General features: G+C 33.8%; 1 protein-coding gene across 1 annotated transcript in view; it reads right to left on the bottom strand.

The window, feature by feature from the left end:
• The window catches only part of SEMA3E (sema domain, immunoglobulin domain (Ig), short basic domain, secreted, (semaphorin) 3E), a 264,619-nt gene that overhangs the window by 112,886 nt on the left and 130,614 nt on the right, over window positions 1–21,119 (bottom strand). The window contains exon 2 of the mRNA XM_008579274.1: window positions 1,237–1,397. Within this exon, the coding sequence (XP_008577496.1) occupies window positions 1,237–1,397 (161 nt within the window). The remainder of the gene's footprint in view (window positions 1–1,236; window positions 1,398–21,119) is intronic.

Genomic DNA, 21,119 nt, shown 5'->3' with positions numbered 1-21,119 from the left:
GAAAGAAAGAAAGAAAGAAAGAAAGAAAGAAAGAAAGAAAGAAAGAAAGAAAGAAAGAAAGAAAGAAAGAAAGAAAGAAAGAAAGAAAGAAAGAAAGTTGTGATAAACTTACACTATGTAGCTCAGTGGTGAAAACTATTTTCCTAATCATAATAATGTAAAGACGAAATTGTTATTTAACCAATAATTGTGGCATAACTAAATTGAGAAGACGGAGGCCAGATTATTGGAGGGTTGCTGGCAACATGTCGTGCATAGGTATTTGAACAGGGGTAATGCAAATACAAGAAAACTAAAATTCTCGTCTTTCTTAAAGTTAACAGATATTGCCTAAATCTGAAGATTTCAATAAAGAACAACACATAAATATTATTTAGAAATGTAGAGGTAAGAACCAGAACAAACAGCCAAATTTTTAAAAATGATATTCTCTAGGGATAGGGAACTGACAGGGACCAAGGGATGCTGCTTTTCATCATATTTTTTTTTAAATGACTTTAGAAAATAAGCACATGGCTCATTTTCACAAACAAAAATGAATGAATTAATAAAAAAATAAATTATAGTGAAAGTGTATTACGAAATACATGCATGTGTGCCAAAAATACTGTGTTCTAAATATTTCTTTCTTTTTCCTGTAAAATTGATATGGGTCTAAAAATTTTAACTCAATTAAACTCTGTATAACTATAGATCATAAGAACTATTTTTCTCCTTGCCACAGTTTACCTTTTCCAAAAGATGTTGGACACTTACTTATTTTGATATCATACATTAATCCACAAGGTTTAAGAAGCATCCATCTGAATTAGTGATATTACCAATCCAACCACATGAAGTACTATGAAGTAGTCATACTGAAGTCACATGCCCATATTTCTTCAAGCCTGGATTTTGGAGCAATGAAACCCAGAGGAACTGCTGGTAATTCAGCATGCTCCAAACCCAGGTCTCAGGACAGTGGGTGTGGTGACAAGGGCGATGATGCAAGAGGAATGTCAAATGCATCAGGCAGGAGACTGGGAATTCAAAAATCAGTGGTGTGCTAGAAAAGTTCATATATGATGATTTATGCACTTTTCTCAAAATGACTTCATTTTTAATAAATATTTTATTTGAATAAAGTAATCTCTCAAAATTTTAAAGTGGTCAACACAATGAAAAAATAAGTCAAGTAACATTTTGGCGATTTCTCCCTTTTCTTTTCCTCCTGAATATAGTTTGATGTTTCTGTACCTCTCTATAGCCATCACTGATTCGTTCCAAGCTGAGGGAATGTACAAGGTCCCTGCCTCCCACGAAGAGCCGTTCTTGATATTCATCTAGCAGCATTGTATGAAGATCAAGATATCCGAAAGGACTGTGAAATATTGACGTTCTGTTCAAATCCAAGAGCTCTGAAATGCAAAGAGATATGTACTTTAAAAGCATGAGAAAATACAAAATACCTTTATAACATTTTTCTTGTGGCTCTATTTTTATACTTATTGGAACTGAGTAATTAACATTCATTTTATCATAAATGTAAAGACTTTAAATTGTATTATTCAAAAAATCAGAAATATAAAGTACAACTGGCAATAAATGTTAACATGCACAAATTAAAATCTTTTATAAATTAATCAAAAACTTTAATTCAACTTAATATGTAAAGTAAATATTCTGTTTTTAAATACAGAAAAAAAATCCTTGACAATCTTTTAATGTAAAGTGGTATGTATAAAAGTCATCTTACAGTTTGTCTTTGTATAACAAAATTCCAATTCTACATTAAACATCCCCAAAATATATCCATTTAATTTTAAATGAACAACTAAAAAAAATATATTTCTACATGAAGTTGCTTTGAAAGTCACATCCAAAATCAAATTGTCCAAATCAGTAAACCATCAGGTGTGGTTTCCATACGATGAGACATTAACATGTTAACACTCAGCATGGAAGGAATCACTGATAAAACTGGCGGGGATCTATTTTTTACCATTGTAATTTTAGTTAGTGTTCATGCATTCAAGTCTATATCAGGAGTTACAAACTATATGTTTTAGTTGTATACATTTAATTTTAAAATGTCAAAACCTGGCACACCTCTTGTGTGTGCATTTGTTAGTTTGTTGAAGGTATTTAATTGCGTAGGTCAGTTCAGTACCTAAAGTTGGTAAGTGATGTATGAGAGTCTTTGATGATGAGAAAGAATATTGCCTCTAAGACTACACTCTTTATGCTGAAGAATTCCTGAAGAGTTCCTTTGGGAAATATTGGCAAGTTAGAAGATAACTTCATTTTCCAGAGGTCAATGCTTAATGCATCTGATAATGAATATGGAATCTTGGTGACCAGGACACCAAAATCAGGTAATAATATGAGGCAAGAGAAATCTACAGGATTTCTCATTTTTCCCACTCTTACACTTTCTGTTTCTGAGAAAGGAGAGATAAAGTATATTTTCTCCTCTATTAAGAATGTATTACTTGTCTATATCTCTCTCTACTGTGAAACTGTTGATGTCCAAAATTTTTTAGAGTAGGGCTAACTTTAAATACTTAGTTTAAAATAAGCAATGCTGCTAAAACCAAAGTATCTCTTATAATAAACTTGAGATATTACTTCATTTTACTATTTATCTAAATAAAAAACTTGAGAACAAATTTTGAGGGTGAGATGGAAGGAATAGTACGGGCTTTATTTGGAAAAAAAAATTGAAATTTGAGACATTAGAGGTTCTTCAATCCTGGAAGACAAGTTTTTCCCATTTAATAATTTTTTCAAGGTGGAATTATACTGTTTTCCTTACTAGGCATTCACAAAGAGCAGGAGAAGCACAATTTAGAATCCAGTATTATAACAAAAATATAAATCAAAGATGTCTGCTGCTTTTACACTTTATCTTTATGTAAGAATTTACGATTTGATATTATGGCTGCTTAAGTCGACTCCTTCCCAGAAAAGTTTCTGCAGTTATTCTGATGGATTGCTAAACTTTTCCAATTTCTATGCACAGTGAAATCATTATCTGAACAGGTGCAACTGATCAAAGAATGGTTACACATTAGCTAGAATTTACAGGTTTCTAGACTACAGAGTAGCCAAAAACATTAAGGTGCAGAGCTTAGGAGACTAAGTTCGTTGGAAAATAAGAGAAAACCATGAAAGCATTCAATACAAAAGCCTCATGGTAAAGTGTTGCCACAGTGGAGAAGTGTATGCCAATCTAAAAAAAGTTTGAATTGGAATGAGGGGCAGCCCAACCAGTGAAGGAGGCACACAATGAATGAATTCCATCTAGCATGACCTTGCTGGCTTCTCGATGACGTCATTAGTACCTCATTACCTCTGTATACACGTTGCAAGATAGACATAAATTCTACTTGTTTTTATGACTTGCCAATTTTTGCCAAGCTTGTAATTCGAATAGTCTAAAGGTGGTAGTTCCTATCTCTTTGTCAATAATAATAGAAACTAATTATTGAATCAACAATCTTATTTTATTCTGAAACACTAACTTCTCACCCATCCTTTCGCACTATGGCCAAGTCTTTGTGCTCCTGTGAGATCACAAAGACACACCCATGTTCCTGTAGATAAATAGTTTGGAGAAAGCAAAGGGAAAGAACTGTAGCACACATGCAACAAATTCAAATTTTGTGAATGTTCATCTTTAAATGGCTTTACATTGATCATCTTTTTTCCAAAACAGTAAACAACCACAGTGTAATAGTTTAAAATACTATTGTCTTTTACTAATGGAGGAACTCAGGTGCCTAGAAATTAATAACTATCTTACAGACATACACTATTAAAACAAAAAATCATTCAACTTACCTATAAAAACATGAGAATTAAAGTACAACTGGAGTGGGAGGTGTGGAGGCTCATGTCGAGGTTTGTCATTCAAAAGGACTAATATACTGCAACATTTGATGCACACACACACACACACACACACACACACACACAAATTGCACCTAATGTGGTTATCATAACCAAAAGTATTATAGACTGAGAATCGGGAGAGCCAGGTTTTAGTCTTGGCTTTGACACTGACTGCCTAGATTACCTCGAACAACATCTTAAAATCTTTATATTGGATTCCTCATGTGTTAATCACACTTTCACCTTTAAAATCTTTAATTCCTTGACTAAATTGTATTTATAAAATGAAGCTGATAAAACAGTACGAAATATAAACAAACAAAAAAATCCAACCTACAAATGTTTTATAGAGTCCTGTAAAGTACAGTGCTAAGCCTATATTTTTGGAAGCTTAACAAAAGGAGAGAGTGTTCAATGAGCAAATCTTAATATTATAGGTCCCATATTTAAGTTTGCCTAAAGGGATGCAATTGAATAGTCATTTACAACTTTTTGTATATTTTAATGATTATAAGGTCATAAAATACCATTTTTTTTTTTTGTTTTAAGGAATTTTGGAGATTGTTCAGCCTGATTTATTTCTATTGCCTCAGAGGAAATTGCTGCCAAGATGTTTGGATACATAAAACTAAATATCATTACATGCTTTAGGCAATAAGTTAAGAAGTGAAGAATCTTTCATTTATGAAGATACTTTCTAGAATAATTCCTAAAGTCATTTTTAAAATTGTAAAACCTAATGAATAGACTGTACTTTTCTTTAAATATTATCTCAGTGTGAGAAGTTAAGTGGATTGAATGCTTCTTCTACTTTCCACCATGACCAGTACCATACAACTAAATAGTTCCAAGAACTGAATTCCTAAGTTCAGACTTCTCAGTAGATTTATTATTTCAGAACCATAGCACTAACCAAAACATATCAATGCAATGGTTTCTAATTTTCTTGCCCACTTCCACAGCATATATCCTGATCTCAACTCTTAATTTTCTCTAGGACCTTAAACCATCCTTCCTAATTCTCTCACATCCTTTACTTTAATGTAATTTAATGTAATTCTCTAACATCCTTGACTTCAAGTAATGAAAGGTTCTAAGTATCCCTTGTAGGTAAATATTTGTGCTTTAGACATATGTCTGGAATAATGGACAAAGAACTATTCTATAACAGAAACTTTTTTGGCATATTCATTATTTATTTATTATAATTTATTCAATATTAACTTGATTATTATATTTTTATTTATTTTGTTATTTAACTTGCATCTTGCCAGAAAGGATCTCAGATTTCTTATACAAATATATTCAATTGAATAAAAAACATATTTCTAAGAGAGTAATGGTAAGGAATAAACAGAATAAGATGGCTGGAATAAATGTAAATGTAAATGTAAATAAATGCAACTAAAAATCATCCTGTAATACTCAATACACTATTACAGTGAATCCCACAGTTGACCTCAGTCTTCCTAAAATCCAAAGTAAAAGTCACTGTAATCAAAGGAAAAAAAAATACCTTCCAAATTGAAAGTTTGGGTTTTTAATTAATTGATCTTGAACCATCTTCAAAGTCATTCACACTCCAATAAAGAATAAACATCCATATCTGCATAGAGAAGAACACTCATTTCCAATCTCTTTTGGGATTGGGAGATATTCATCTGTCTCATCCATATAAAATTTCTAGGAATTAAAGTATGCTTTACTTGTTAAAACCAAAAGCATTCTAAACATAAAAACAATTGATAAAAACAATAACGTTTGATAAATTATGGAATTCCAAAGTTTAACAAAAAAGCAGAAGCAATTAATAGTGAAAAATCTGAAAAAAGTACCATGTAGTACATATATGGAAACAGATTCTTGTTCTTTTAATATGCTGAAAAAGTATTTTAAAGAAAGAACAAAAAATTATCACTTCTATTCTATAAATAGCATGCCATCAAAAGAAGACACACAAAAATGAATTCACATAAAAATAATTCAACTTAATTAAATATGTTTTAAATGATTATGAAAATACCAATTTAATATTATTTAAAAGGAATTTTTAGAAACTACAATAACCAGGATATTGCAATTTCTAAATGAGAATCAGAATATTGTTAATTAGGACTCTTCTAGAGGTCAATGGAATATTTTTCCATGATACAAATTTTCTGCAGGGAATACTATTCTTCCCCACTCTGATTCTCAAGCTGATAATAAGTTAATTTACATTTATTGAGCAGTTATGTATCACGTACTACCTAAGGGCTAGACATTTACTATCTCACTTAATAATTGTGATATCTCCTCAGAAATACTACTATCCCCATTTTCTACATTTAAAAAAAGAAGTTTTTTGAGATTCAGAGCATAGCCAACGTTGGTCAGTGTTGGTGCCAAAATTTGAACAGAAGTATACTGGACTACTTTGCTGTTAAAAACGCACATTAAATGGGGTGTGTATAATCATTGTGAACTCACACAATTTAGTCATCTTCAGTTCTGGTCCCAGAATCGAAGAAGAAAAAGATTGCCTGACTCGTTAAAAGCTTGCTCCTTATTAATTACAACTCTATAGTCTGTTATATATAAAATTTCCTACAGAGGCAAGTAAGAAACGTTTATTCGCTTAAGAGTTTTTAACGTGTCAAAAGTTGGATGCAGGGCTGGCCCGTGGCTCACTCTGGAGAGTGCAGTGCTGATAACACCAAGGCCACGGGTTCGGATCCTACATAGGGAAAGCCAGTTCGCTCACTGGCTGAGCGTGGTGCTGACAACACCAAGTCAAGGGTTAAGATCCCCTTACCGGTCATCTTTTTAAAAAGAAAAAAAAAAAAGTTGGATGCATTTTTGCAGAGCCTGATATAAGTAATAAGGTAGAATAGGAGATTTTTCTAATATTCCATAATTTGGATTGATATAATTCAAAATAATTAAATAGCAAGGACATCAACAGGAAAATACAGGTTAATATCAATTTTCATTTTATTTTATTTTTATTTTTTATTTTTTATTTTTTTTTCCTTTTTGTCTTTTTTCGTGTCCGGCAACGGATCGCAACCCTCAGTGTCACGCCCGCACCTCGCTCAGCCAGTGAGCAGGAACCGGTCTGTATGTGGGATCCGAACCCTCGGCGGGAGCGCTGCCGCGCTCCCAAGCGGCGCACTGTAGCAGTGCGCCACCAGGCCGGCCCATATCAATTTTCATTTTAATTATCTTTAGTTTTTACTTTACAAATTGTTTCAAATAGGTACAGAATTTTTCATATTGCTTTTACTTAACAACTTGTGACATTTTTAGTTTTATATATCTTAATTTTGAGAAAATTGAAACATTTTTACCTAATTTGGCACAGTTTCAAAATGTATTGAAAGTGTTTTTTCTTTCCTTCTTTTTTTCTTTTTTCTTTTCTTTTCTTTTCTTTCTTTTTTTTTTTTTTTTGGTGTATACTAAAGGTAAAGTAAAGCTAAGCAAGAAGCTTTCCTCCCCCCTTAAGAATTTTTCCACTTTTTACTTTTAGAGCCAGTACTTTAAGTCATATTAATGGTCTTAGCTACAAACCCTAGTCAATAGACTTGTCATATTTACCAAGCAATAGCTAACTCCTTTATCCCTTTGCACTGCTTCAAGCTACCTACATGAAAGAAACAGAAAATATACAGGAAGAGGGGACAAAAGAAACTCTAATCTCAGGTAATCTCCAGAAAACACAGTGCAAATAATGGACAGTGATGGCTCAGTTGAAAGGAGAGAACTCTTCTTGAGTTCTTCCTCCTCTAAAAATAACATGAATTACTTGGAGAGAGAATGGACAAAGAAACAAGACAAAACTGAAATGCACCAACTCAGAGTTCATCCGGAAATTTTCTAAAGAGGGAACTAATTATTATTGCTAAGCTGCATGTTAATTATCAGCTGTCAGTGAAGATATACACTGAGGATTTAGTCATTTCCTCTCATGGCCTTTCTTTTTAACCAGCAAGGGAAAGAGCTTTAAAACTCACTGACATAAATATATTACACAGACAGTTTTCTACACTTTGTCAAAATATATTTAAATTCCACACTTCCATGTGTAAGATTGGGGAGGAGAGAGTATACAATTCTCAGCTATCAAATAAAAATAGATTTTCAGGGGAGAGGTGTTTCCTGCTTAAATGCACACAAATTGTTACACTGTCACATGGCAAATAAGGACCTCTTGAGACCCTGGACTTTAAACTTGTTATTATTTTATGAATCAATTACTTTATTCAATGTGTGTCAATGTGAACTGAACACAAAAGTATTGAATTACAGACATAGTAAGCATTGTTATTAAAAGTGAAATGTGGAAATAGACACTAGAAATTTTCTTTAACTTCTTAACTGTTAAAAAGGAAAAGGTTTCGTATGATATATTTTGATGATTTTGAGAGATCTGATTGATGATCACCAATGGCTTGTAATAATGTTGAAAGTGATTGGTAAAGAAATAAGCAATTAACTTTTTTAAAAGGCTAAACGGGATAGCGCAATGATTTGCTAATTGTTCTCTTTAACAATGAACAGTAGCTAGACTTTCATGCATTCTTTGAACTTTAAGACTCTTTCTCACAAGTCAAAGGTATATAATATGCATTGTAGTGGCCCAAGTTTTTCAATAATAAACAACTACTATTGAAAGCAAGAGTTCAAATGTACATTGGAATAACGTAGATATTAGTAAGCCTTTCATGTGTTTGGTTAAAGAAAACAAAAACTGTAATTCTGAATTTTAAGATTCCTTGTGTCCCTATCTTATGTAAATTACTATTATTCAGTATTATACATGATATTCTGGCTTATAGATCTTCAAACTCCTCTGTGAAAAAGAGGTCACTGTGCGACAAGTTTACACAATCATTGACTATGCATATTTAAAATAATTTAAATGTGTGTATGTGTGCATATATTTAAATTATTTAACTGAAAAAAATATAGAATTTAAAGTGCTACTTCCTAAAAGCCAATGATTTAAAAAATTTGGATCGCCACCCAAATGTTTAATTACGATTATATTTTATTTCACTGGAGGCCAAAGGAGCAAGTCCTACATGAATAGCTTTCTAAACTGAACCTGAGGAATCTAGGGTATCCTGAACTGGGTTCCCAGTTGTTCATACCCTAATTGAAGAGGTTTGACAATAACAGCAGAAACAATAGTCAACACCATAGACATCTCAATCGGTTCAGCTGATACAATTCTGACTGAAAGATTAAAGTTGAGCAAACTTTCTGCTCAATGGGTGCCAAGACTGTCATGCCCAGATCAGCTGCAGACAAGAGCAGAGATTTCAGTGGAAATTTTAAACATGTAGGATTAAGATCCTGAAGCATTGCTCTGAAGAATTGTAACAGGAGATGAGACATGGCTTTAGCACTGAAGACAAAGCACAATCAAAGCTGTAGCTACCAAGAAGTGAAAATGGTCCAATCAAAGTGAAAGCAGATCAGTCAAGAGCAAAGGTCATGGGATGCTCAAGGCATTTTGCTTGTTGACTTTCTGGAGGGCCAGGAACCGATAACATCTGCTTACTGTGAGAGTGTTTGAAGAAAGTTAGTCAAAGCTTTAGCTGAAAAAAGCTCAAGAAAGCTTCACCAGAGAGACCTTCTGCTCATTCCTCTCACCATGCAAGGGCAATTTTGCCAGAGTTTCAATGGGAAATCATTAGGCATCCACCTTGCAGTCCTGATTTGGCTCCTTCTGAATTCTTTGTGTTTCCTAATCTTAAAAAATCTTTAAAGGGCACCTATTTTTCTTCAGTTAATATGGTAAAAAAGACTGTTATAGACGTGGTTGAATTCTCAGGACCCTTAGTTCTTTGGGGATGGACTAAATGGCTGGAATCACTGCTTACAAAAGTGTCATGAATTTTATGGAACTTATGTTGAGAAATAAAGTTTGTACTTTTTATTTTTATCTTTTAATTCCACTTTTACACAAATTTTTTGAAGTACCCGCATATGTGAAAGTGACTGTCTCCCCATAGCCTTGACAAGCATGTGTAATTAAAGTGTAGGATTTTTGACAATCTGATGCGGGAAATATAAATTTAATTTTAATTTCTCTTATTATACATGAAGCTAAGCATCTTTTCATATATCTTAGGGTACATTGTCTTTACTTTTCGTGATTTTTCTCATTACATTCATTGTGTATTTTCCCACTGGATTAAAGTTGCTTTGTCGACATCTAAATTTAAGGAATTTTCAAACTATTAAGTTTTATATTATGTAAAGTCATGTTTGAGAGGTGAAGGAAGCTGAGTCCTTAAACGTAGAAATTTTTGCTTCCACTATGTTAGGAAGGTATTTTTAATGTTTTCTATTTCTTGGCTTTAGTAAACAGTTAATTCTTTTTTTTTTTTTTTCCTCTTTCACTCTCCTCTTTCATAGAATTAGTTCTTGATTACCCAAGGTACTTAACCAGTCTGGCAAGTACCAAGCTTTTTAAAAAATGTTGATATTTGAAGTTCTTCAGAGTAATATGACTCTCAAGTTTTCATATCCTATCTTGACCCCAAAATTCATATTTGTTTACCCAAACGTCTACTTGCTATCTTCTCTTACAGTGTAACTGGTTTCTCCGATTTAACAAGTAGAGAATAAGCTTTTGATTCCCACCAACAAACCCACTCCTCCCCTGCTGTACGGCCAACACACACACACACACACACACACAATGTTATGCATCAGAAGTGGTCAAGGAACACTCTCAGTCTTCCAGAGGCTGAATTTGGGCATCAACAAACTCTGAGGCACAACCATTTAGCTGGGGAGTTATGTGGGGATAAGCAAGTGCAGCCTTGACCGCAGTGGAACAAGAGTCTTTCAGATGGAGGGAAAAATGTTTCATTCAAAATCGACCTTTAAACCCAATGCTTAACTTGACTGTATGTTGACTTCTGGACACCTGTTTGTGAGAATTCCAGAATTTTGAGTAACATGTTTCACAATAAGACATTTTAAATAGACAATCAAAGCAGAAGTTCAGGAAGCCAAGAAAATACGTTAAATAATGTAATATTATTCTGTAATATTAGCCATTTAAAAACTTACCCAGAGGAGGGGAGAGGAAACAGGTTTCTAGATGTTTTAAAATATGCTATAAGTATTATAATAGTCAGCATGCTACAGGTTTGATCACCATCTACACATCTTTCAAAATATTTTCATACAGTCTATGAGATGGTCTGTCATAACAAAGCTTTGATTTTATTTATTTATGTATTTAGTTATTTATTTTTTAATGTTAGACACATGTAAATAGGATATTTACACAATATTTCCCAGAAATATTTTAAAAGCCAGTTTTCCTAGGTTGTGCCATTTCACAGAGTATTAGCTCTCAGAGAATATTTAAAACTTAATAATAAAATATCACTCTTTTATAAATGTACATCATATTCTTTCTTAGAGTTAGGTTTAAAATAAATGGATGACACCTGATTATTTCATCATTCATTCACATTAATTCTTACTTCCTTTACTGAATTAAAAAATGCATTTTGCGGGCCGGCCCAGTGGCGCACTGCTACAGTGCGCTGCTTGGGAAGCGCGGCGGCGCTCCCGCCGAGGGTTCGGATCCCACATACAGACCGGTTCCCGCTCACTGGCTGAGCGAGGTGTGGGCGCAACACCGAGGGTTGCGATCCCGTTGCCGGTCCCGGTCCGGTACGGAAAAAAAAAGGAAAAATGCATTTTGCATGATGCTTTCTGATTTATGAACAAAGTTGGCTTAATGCATACATAACTATAATTACTGTAATTAGAAAAAAAAAGGAAAAATGCATTTTGCATGATGCTTTCTGATTTATGAACAAAGTTGGCTTAATGCATACATAACTATAATTACTGTAATTAGCTATTATTTAAATCATAGATATATTTCAGTTTTATCTTAACTCAGAAATATTCTATGTTATAAAACTAATATATTCTCTACAATCTGTATTTTTAGTTGAATTAAAGTCAGGCTAAGAAGTTGAGTAGGTCTATTATCTACTTCATTTTGTATTTGATCATTTCAGTGATAGGAAGAATGTAACCTGTTAAACATATAGTATAATTTTTTATGTTTTTATCAAATTTTGGTACCTTTTTCTAATAATGACTTTATGGGCTTTTGGTCTATAACATATGCTCTCTACTGTAAACAATCCATCACATAACAATGAACAAGCAATTTAACTAAAATTGAAGTCACGTTTTTTAAATTTTCTTCATATTGATGAATATTTGATATTTGAAGTTCTTCAGAGTAATATGACTCTCAAGTTTTCATATCCTATCTTGACCCCAAAATTCATATTTGTTTACCCAAACGTCTACTTGCTATCTTCTCTTACAGTGTAACTGGTTTCTCCGATTTAACAAGTAGAGAATAAGCTTTTGATTCCCACCAACAAACCCACTCCTCCCCCAGTCTTCCACTCGGTAAATGGTTCTTTGGCTCTTGGCAAAAATCTGGGATTTGTCCTCATTCTTCTTTCTGTGAACACACACTATGGGTCCTTAATCTCACCACTACAACCACACATCTGGACCACTAAAAGGGCCTCCTGTTTTCCGGCTTCTATCTCCACTCACCACCACCAGTCAGTTTACTTCAGAGTGAGCCTTTCTTTCAAAACATAAATTGGCTCATGATGTTTCTCCCTCTTCTTCAGACCTTCCAACTGTTTCATAACATTCTAAAATCCTGGCTCAAAGTCCATCACGATCTATGTGATGTTGTTCCACCTTCTCCTTTGTGCACAGAGCTCCAGGGCTGGGGCTGCAGAGTGCAGCCTTGGCTCTTCCTTCTGGCTGGGATGAGCCTCCCTCTGACCTCCACACAGCTGGCCCCTCCTCTTATTTGGACATTTTCTCTGTGATGCCTTCCCAGGCTTAAGAAATCTAAAGGTCCTACCTGGGAACTCTAAGTTGTGCCACCCTCTTTTCATATCCTACATTGCACAAATGCTCCTAAGTTTGGTGTCTGTTTTTTCTTTCTTTCACATTCTATCTTTGGACAGGAAACAAATTCAATGAGAGCAGTAAATTTTTCCACTTTGGTCACTGTGATACACCTAGACCAATACCTACAGTTTATTTAGTAAGCACCAGACAAAGATATTTTAAGTGAATGAAATTTTCTAAGACTCAACTTCTTCACTGTGAAATGGGGATAATTTTAGCTAGAAGTGTTGCTGCAAAAATCAAATGATTCATAGTACCTAGTGGGCAGCCAATATATTTGGGTTTCTTTTTCCTTTTTTGCATGTGGATAAACTATCAGTTAAGGGCACTGAATAAAAATTTCCTGTGTAGAAATAGGTTTTTCTTAATTATATTCTGTCAAGTGGACACACTTGCTCTTAGGGTTCATCACATAGGCTTAAGGTGAAGTAGGAAATGTTGCAAGTGCCTGATTACTATGATCAGCTTAAACAGCTAGTGTGTATTTTAAGTTAAAACCTTGATTTCCTACCAACAGTAGTTTTGGATAATTTTCTATTCCTTCTTTTAATCCACACCCATCTCAGCTTGCAAGAGAAGATTGTCTTTATTTCCCCAGGAAGTTTTCTTTGTTTCTTTATCATAAACTCAACCTAAAATAAATTATATAAAACTATTTCTACTTTACTCTTGAAATTTAAATTCTAAGTACAGAATAGTAGGTAAAAATAATTTAAAATATTTTAAACTATTACTATGAAAGCTTAGATTGTTATGAGTTTTCCAGTACTTAATTTTGCAGCTGCTTTGTAAGGACAGGAATAGAGTCATCACTTTCTACACAGGTGTATGATTTGATGTGGTGTTGTAGGATCATGGCTGAATAACCTCTACATTCTCTTCATTTGATCTCTAATAAAGATTTTCAGTCATATCTTCATAAAAACAAAGCCCTCCCTCAATCCATATAATTTAATCCTGTAAAACATTCTTTCTAAAAAATAAATGACTTCCAGATGTACCAGGAGTTTGTAATCTGACATAGAACATCTTTAAAAATCTGTAATACTAATTCTCCTGATTTGAGCATCACATATGTACAGACATGTTGATATTCAACTCTGTACCCCAAAGATATGTAGAGTCAACTATGTATCAATAAAAATAAAAATAAAAAAATCTTTAGTTTTCAGACTGACATATTACCATAAAATAATGACTATTGTATAATTTGAGTACCTTTTGTATTAACATCGAATTTTCCTCATAGTTACAAACCTGATGAAATAATAACTGACTTTCAAATCTAGATAGAATAAAGGACAATTTTATGTAGTCTTTTATATATTCTTAGATAAATCACAATTGAATCTTGTTACCCATATTACAATGACAAAGAAAATAATACTGTTGGTAGATGTATATCTGGATATAGCAATGAGGTTGTGCATTATTTACCATTATTTGATAGGTATGGAAATGCTAGACAACCTCTACAAGCTCATTTGCTCTTAAATTACGTGCCTCAATACTGTAGCTGCTGACTGTGAACTGGATGCCTCTCAGCAGGTAACAGGCCTCCTCGGTAGGGGGTTTCTCTTAGATGAGGCTGACCAAGAGAAACAGGAAGAGAGAAGACAAACCAATCCTATCTGGGCAATTCACTGATGACTTTCTTTCACAAAAAATTGCCTCAGTGACTAAGTTGCCAACAAGTTTTTCTGTTTTCCTTTTCTGGCATTCCTTAATTAGCACTGATTCGCTCCCCAGAAAACCCTACTGTTTGTAGCCTGTCACAAGATAAATAGTGCCTAAGAAGACCACCCTGGTTTTCTCTGGAAACCAGGAAGGGGGGACCACTCACATTCACAGAAAGGCTCTTGTGTGGCAGGTACTGTGTAAAATATCCAATATACATAATTTTACTTACCCTTCACATCACTCCAACAATTAATGTCTAATGATCCCCATTTTACAGATTAGAAAACAGAAACTCATAGAGAAACTTAAACACGTCCTAGGGTCACACATCATTTGAATATCCATATTTATGGATCTTGTGTATCATTTTGCTTATTACAAGAAACGATAACAGAAGAGATTGCATAAATTATACAGTAGTTTCTTCATGGACTAAAGTTAATCATAGGTTTTCAGTAAGGTAAATCTCCAAGAGTACACAATAGTCGTTTCCTAGATTTCACGTACTTATCAAATAATACTAATACTTAACAACTGATCATAGATATCTTTGAAGGTAGGCATTTTTCAGTCTGTACCTCAGCTTTTTCTCTTAATTTGTCTCATTCATCCTAAGTGCTATCTCATGGCAGTTTATGTTGCATAACCTGATCAAATGAACAGGAAAAAAAAAAAAAAGGACACAGAAGATCAGACCATACAGAGAACAGAAGCAAATAATATGAATTTAAAAACGTATACCTATTAATCTCAAATAAATGAGATAATATTCTTAAAAATAAAAGTTAATTTAAAAAATAAGTCAATATACCAGTTTTGTTTCCAAGGTTACCACTGAAGATACTGCTTAGAGGGCAACTGTTTTTAGGTATTAACTTTCCCATTTGTAGAATTTAGAGAAGTTGATGAGATCATCACTAAGCTTCCTCTGGCTTCACAAACTATACAAGAATACTTCCAAAAGTTTGTGGAAAAGCAGAATTAAAGGATAATATGAATCTTTCCATGAACATTTTGAAGACCCTTTGTATTATATATGGAACTATGCTAACTTCATTTGGAAAAAAAAATAAACTAGAAGGATGATCTCTAGAATTTTTCATTTGCTAATTTTTGCAAACCAAAGAAGTGCAGAATTAATTCTATCAATATGGAAAGATAAGAATTGATTCTGAAAATACAATGTATTTTGTGAAGCTGTCAGGAAATGTACATCCCTACGGGTACAAAAATGCTGCAAATTTACTCTTATTGATTTGTTTTCCTATAATTTTCGAAAGGCTTCAAATATATGGGACAAGCAATAAATCAAATATATTCTAATTTCATACCTGTATCATAGACTTATTAAGAAAATGAGACAATGTAACTTAGGTCAGACTAAAATTAGAAGAACTGAAAGATTTGACAGAACCTTTATAAATTATAATGCAGTCACCTAAGCCAAAACATTATTACTCAGGAAACAAGTTGGAAAATTTGAACACCTTTCCACATGCTGAGAACAAGAAAATAGATGACAAATAAGAAAAAAATATGGAACACTTGGAAGACATTTTTATAGAATAAATTAAAATGTCTGTTGTAGAACTCACTGGAATAACTTCAAAGTATAAAATTAGCTCTAGACCAGCAACTTATTAGTAGAGCAAGTTTAAAGAATGAGACCTAAGTTCTGTCATGATATTCAAGATCAGATCCTTACATTCTACATTTCATGATAGGGCTGCCAATGATCTCCTAGGAGAATCAACCGAATTTCTGAAATATCATTTCTGCCAGCTAAAGGCAAGAGTAAAATGCATTCACATGTAGATCTCCTATTCCCAGCCCCCAACTTTATCAGAACAGATGCTTGTACCCAGGTAACTGGCCATCCATCATCAAGTCAAATATGATCTCAGAAATACTTGGATCCTTCTGGCAAGGTCACTGCCCCTATCTGAAAAGAAAAATTCCATATGAAATTGGGAACAGGAGGTCAATTTTCTTTTTCTGTCATGACTGAGAAGAGGGAGATTCTGCCACTGAAAGGAAGCGAGTGCATTAACCTCCCAGACTGAAAGCCACCCTTCCAAGCCATGATACAATCCCTCATGACGCTTGCAGCTAAGGACGGCTAGGATTTATCACCATAGAATAGAACTCGTGTGTGTGTGTGTGTGTGTGTGTGTGTGTGTGTGTGTGTGTAAGAGAGAAAGACAGAGAGAGAGACAGAGAGAGAGAGAGAGAGAGAGAGAGAGAGAGAGAGAGAGAGGCAGAAGCAGAGACAGAGAAACCGAGAGAGACGAAGAGAGAAATGGAGAGAACAATTGAAGAATGTGAATGTGGGGTGGGGTGAGCAGTTAGTGTAAAAATTTTCACCTCAACAAAATTTCCTTTTGCATTGCAATAGGGAAAATAAAGACGACAATTAAAACTGATGTAAGTAATATCCAGACATGATCATTTTGGTTACAGTTCATGATACTAAAAATAATATAAATGAACAGACATGATATTGAGGCATTTAAAGCTATCGAGTTCCATCCTGCTATTGCAAAAGTTATCAATTCCAGCCCTCAGACAGACTCCTGATTTTCTATATAAATAGTTAAAAATATTACTATACCTAAGTTATCAAGTGCTTTCAAAGTGTTAAAATATTTATACTAGAACATTCCAGAATATAAAAATATTAACTAAATGTTTGGTGACATAGTTTTCTTTGGCAAAAGCAAGATTACTAACAGAAGTTGTTAACATCTTCTATAAAGTCAATTACAATATTTACTTCATTCACGTCTTTAATATTCATTGATACAGCATAGTATGTATAATATGGCATAAGGAGTTTTATGGTAAAATTATCTACAGTAGATTTGATAGATTTTAGGATGGCAATTAATTAGCCTTAGTAAATAAAGATAATTTTAATGCATCAATGGCAAATTGCCATAGGTAGAACAAGAATTAATTAATTATCAATGTAATTGACTACCCTACTTATATAACCAAGGAAACATCATATGTAGAATCAAAAGGACAATTTTTCTTTTTTTTAAATCTGGTAATAGTGAATTCTCTGAACTTACTACTAACAAAAGCTTACTGTTTTCAGGAGGGGTTAATCTAATGAGCAGGGCTGCCTATGTGGTATAATTTGAAGGGGGGTGATGCGGAGGGACCCTTGAGCCCAATTATTTAATCCTCTCCCAGTTGCTCCTGTCGTTAAAATTTTACAACTTTGATATTTCTGACTTTCAAGTGACCCTATTAAAATTTTGGAACCCCTGGGAGGGATTATATTTTAAACCTTTATCAACTAATAACTTAGCTTTGTCTGAACACATGAACTGGGTCTGGCATAAATATAACATTAGATAAAACTAGGGGAGGGATGATTTTCAATGGGAAAAAAAGAGATAATGTTAGGTTAGGGGTGTGTGTTGGGGGTAGAGAGGATGACACAGAGATTGACACAAAAACAACCTTCATAGTGTTGCCCTGATGGGTCAGGTTTCTAGGTCCTGGTACACAGATTTGCTATGTTGCCAAAACAGAGAGGCCAAGGCCAACTAAATTGTTCACTTTTGTCTCAGTTTTCTGGAAGCAATCAGACACACAGTGTCACATATGAGGGTATGTCTGAACTATGTCAAAAAGTCTAAGTAATTTGATGAAAAATTTACTTTGCCTGTTCAACCTGGCAGAAAAACATTATTTTTTACTGGTAAATTCAGTGTTCAATGTGGGGGTTTTCTTCATGTTGATTTTGATTCTGTTTCTGTTTCTTCCAGAATAGTGATTCTCTACCTTTGCTGCACACTGAAATCCCTTAGACTCTCTAAAAAATGCTGATGCCTGGGTTTATTTGCCAAGAGAGTGTGTTGTGTTTGATCTGTCAGTGAGATTTTAAAACATTTCCACAAGTAATTCTAATGTGACACAAAGATTGAGACCCTGTGCTACACAATGATTCTGCTAAAGCTCAGCTACTAAATAAGGTACAAATACTGGATTCATATAATCACAGAGTTCCCAGGATTGTGGATGAATTACAAAGAATTGCCAGGATCCCACACTTGCCAAAATGTTCCAGCTGTTATCTAATCCTGAGTCAATAATAGGAGGAAAATAACACTAATCTCTGCTTGACATTACAGATAAGATCATGCAAAGGTAAGAAAAACATCTTGCTTGAATATTGTATCGACATAGTAATTATGGAAGCAAATGTTGGGAAGTGCATTCCTGACAGTTGCAGTTAGTAGTCTGAATGGTCTTTAAGCCATGTAATGAAAACACAAATAGGTCATTCATGAGATCTAATCCTGCACAATCAACCACTTTTTTAATTAAGCAAGTATTAAATGTTTATTTTAGAGAAATTAGAAAATATTAGTAGTATATTTCTTATGTATATTTTTTCAATTTATACAGAAATAGAAATTAAATTCTGACAAGACTTTCTAATATCTATCAACTTTTTTTAGTCTATATCTTTTTTCGAGAAGATTCTAACTTAACTGTAGATTACAACTTCCTCGTATTTCTAGAGGTTTTACATAATATTTGATTTTAACACATCACCTTTAGAGTAAGAGACAGAACAATATAGTATTTCATAATCCCAGTAGATAGCTATTAACAAAATGTACTGTGTGCTTCCAAACTTTTTCTTTCAAATATTGAACCCTGAAGAAATGCCACAGAACTTCTGATGTTACCAATACTTTCCTCTTGTAGCAGAGGAGACTGTTCCTCTCTCCTCTCCACAGATAAAAATATTTTTGATGGAATTATTATTCCATGTTAACTGCTAGGGTTTTTAGCCAGCAAAAGTAGAAGTAGAAACTCACTCTGTTTATTGAAACCACAAAATCTTTTGCAGCATGTGCAAAACTGGGCTCTGGAAGCTGTAAAGTAACTGTGGTTTTTCCTAGGTGTTTAGGTACATATTCCATGATGTGTTTAGTTGACATTAGTGGAGTGTGTCTCAACTGGCCTATAAGACACTCCTCATCTGATGATGCTATTTTGTACAATGTTCAAGAAAATGATAATTTTGTATAATGGCTAAACTTGAATATTTCAGTTAACAGAAAGTTTATTTTTAAAAGAAGGTGTTTTATCACTCAGATTTATGACAATTAAAAGGAGAATAAATTAAAAAAATAAATGTGTGTGTTGAGTTTTACAAGTTTGATTTTGAGTAACGGTCAACTTTCCAAATTCCTTAGTAAACTTTTTGTCTTCTGTAGTCTGTCAGGTTTTTAATGTCTTGAGGTCAGAACTCTAGCCAGTCTAGTGGACTTTGCACAATGTGTAATTCATGCATCTATAAAAGGGTGGTGGGACAGTGTATGAAGTGCTTGCCACTATTAGAGGTGAACTTCTTGTCTGGGTTAGTCTTAAGTGTGTTTTTCTCATAATGAAAATTAAAGCAGACATTTTAGGACACCAAGATACAAGAACTGTTAAAGGATTCTAATGCCATATTCTCTACTGAAATCAGCATTAAACAACTTTCATGGTTACTCCCAATGATTACAGTCCTCCACTCAGTAGATGAACATTTTCAAACAGTGTGAGCTGATCTAGTCCCTGCCCACCTGCAGATGAATGCTTCTAAGTAGGTAATGGTTTGGATCAATAATATCTCCATTCATCCATTGAGGTTGGGCCCAGATCCCAACTCTGTTCTCTAATAGCAACATAAAATAAAACAAGAGACCATTGCATGTTCCAATTGTTATATTCCCACTCTATTTTTAATTTATTTTTCTTAATTGACTCATAATAATTATACATATTTATTAAGTACAATGTGATAATTGTGTACATGCATATTCTGTACAGTCATCACATCACGGTGCTTAGTGTATCTATTCCCTCAAACATTTGTTGGTTCTTTGTGTTAGGAACATTCAACATCATCTTGACTTGCTATACAAAGATCCATAGCACTACGTTGTTAACTGAAGTCTCCCTGTATTACTTTAGAACCTTAGATCCCATTCCTCTTATCTTTCTACTATTTTGTATTCACTGTGCATGTTCCAATTGTTACAATATATAAAAAAATCTTCTAAGAAAGGAGCATACAACATCAGTGTGTTATCTCAGTACAAGAGATAAAAAGTCACAAGTTGCTAATTTCATTCGTTTATCCCAACAAAATGAAAAACACAAAAACAAAAATGAAAACATTTTAGGCCCATAAAGACAAATTTGTCCAAAAATTTAGGACTGGTGTTTCTACTCTTTAGATTCCCATGGTTAGTTTAACTGAAATGATCATCCAGATGACTGATTTCTTCCACCTTCCCAAATCCATCCTTATGCTACCCCCTTGAAGTTGCATGCTTGGAAGAAACAAATACACTTTCTAGATAAAGAAGGAAGAGTCTTTGGAATGGGGTAGAAAATTAGCGGCTCTTTCAGGCTGACAACCCCAAAGAAGCTGTATGTACACTGTTAAATTACTGATGGCTGAAACTTTTGATCTGAGTCTGTATCTAGAGGGACTCACAAACTGGAGAACACTGGAAATACAGGATGTGGATTAGTGGCATTCATCTCACTGTGTGCAGAGACACTGAATAAAATAAGGC

Source organism: Galeopterus variegatus, unplaced genomic scaffold (assembly GCF_000696425.1).
Source record: "Galeopterus variegatus unplaced genomic scaffold, G_variegatus-3.0.2 Scaffold0, whole genome shotgun sequence".
In the NCBI taxonomy this organism is placed as follows: Eukaryota; Metazoa; Chordata; class Mammalia; order Dermoptera; family Cynocephalidae; genus Galeopterus; species Galeopterus variegatus.
Note: the sequence above shows the minus strand (reverse complement) of the source record. Positions and strands in the feature narration are given on the sequence as shown.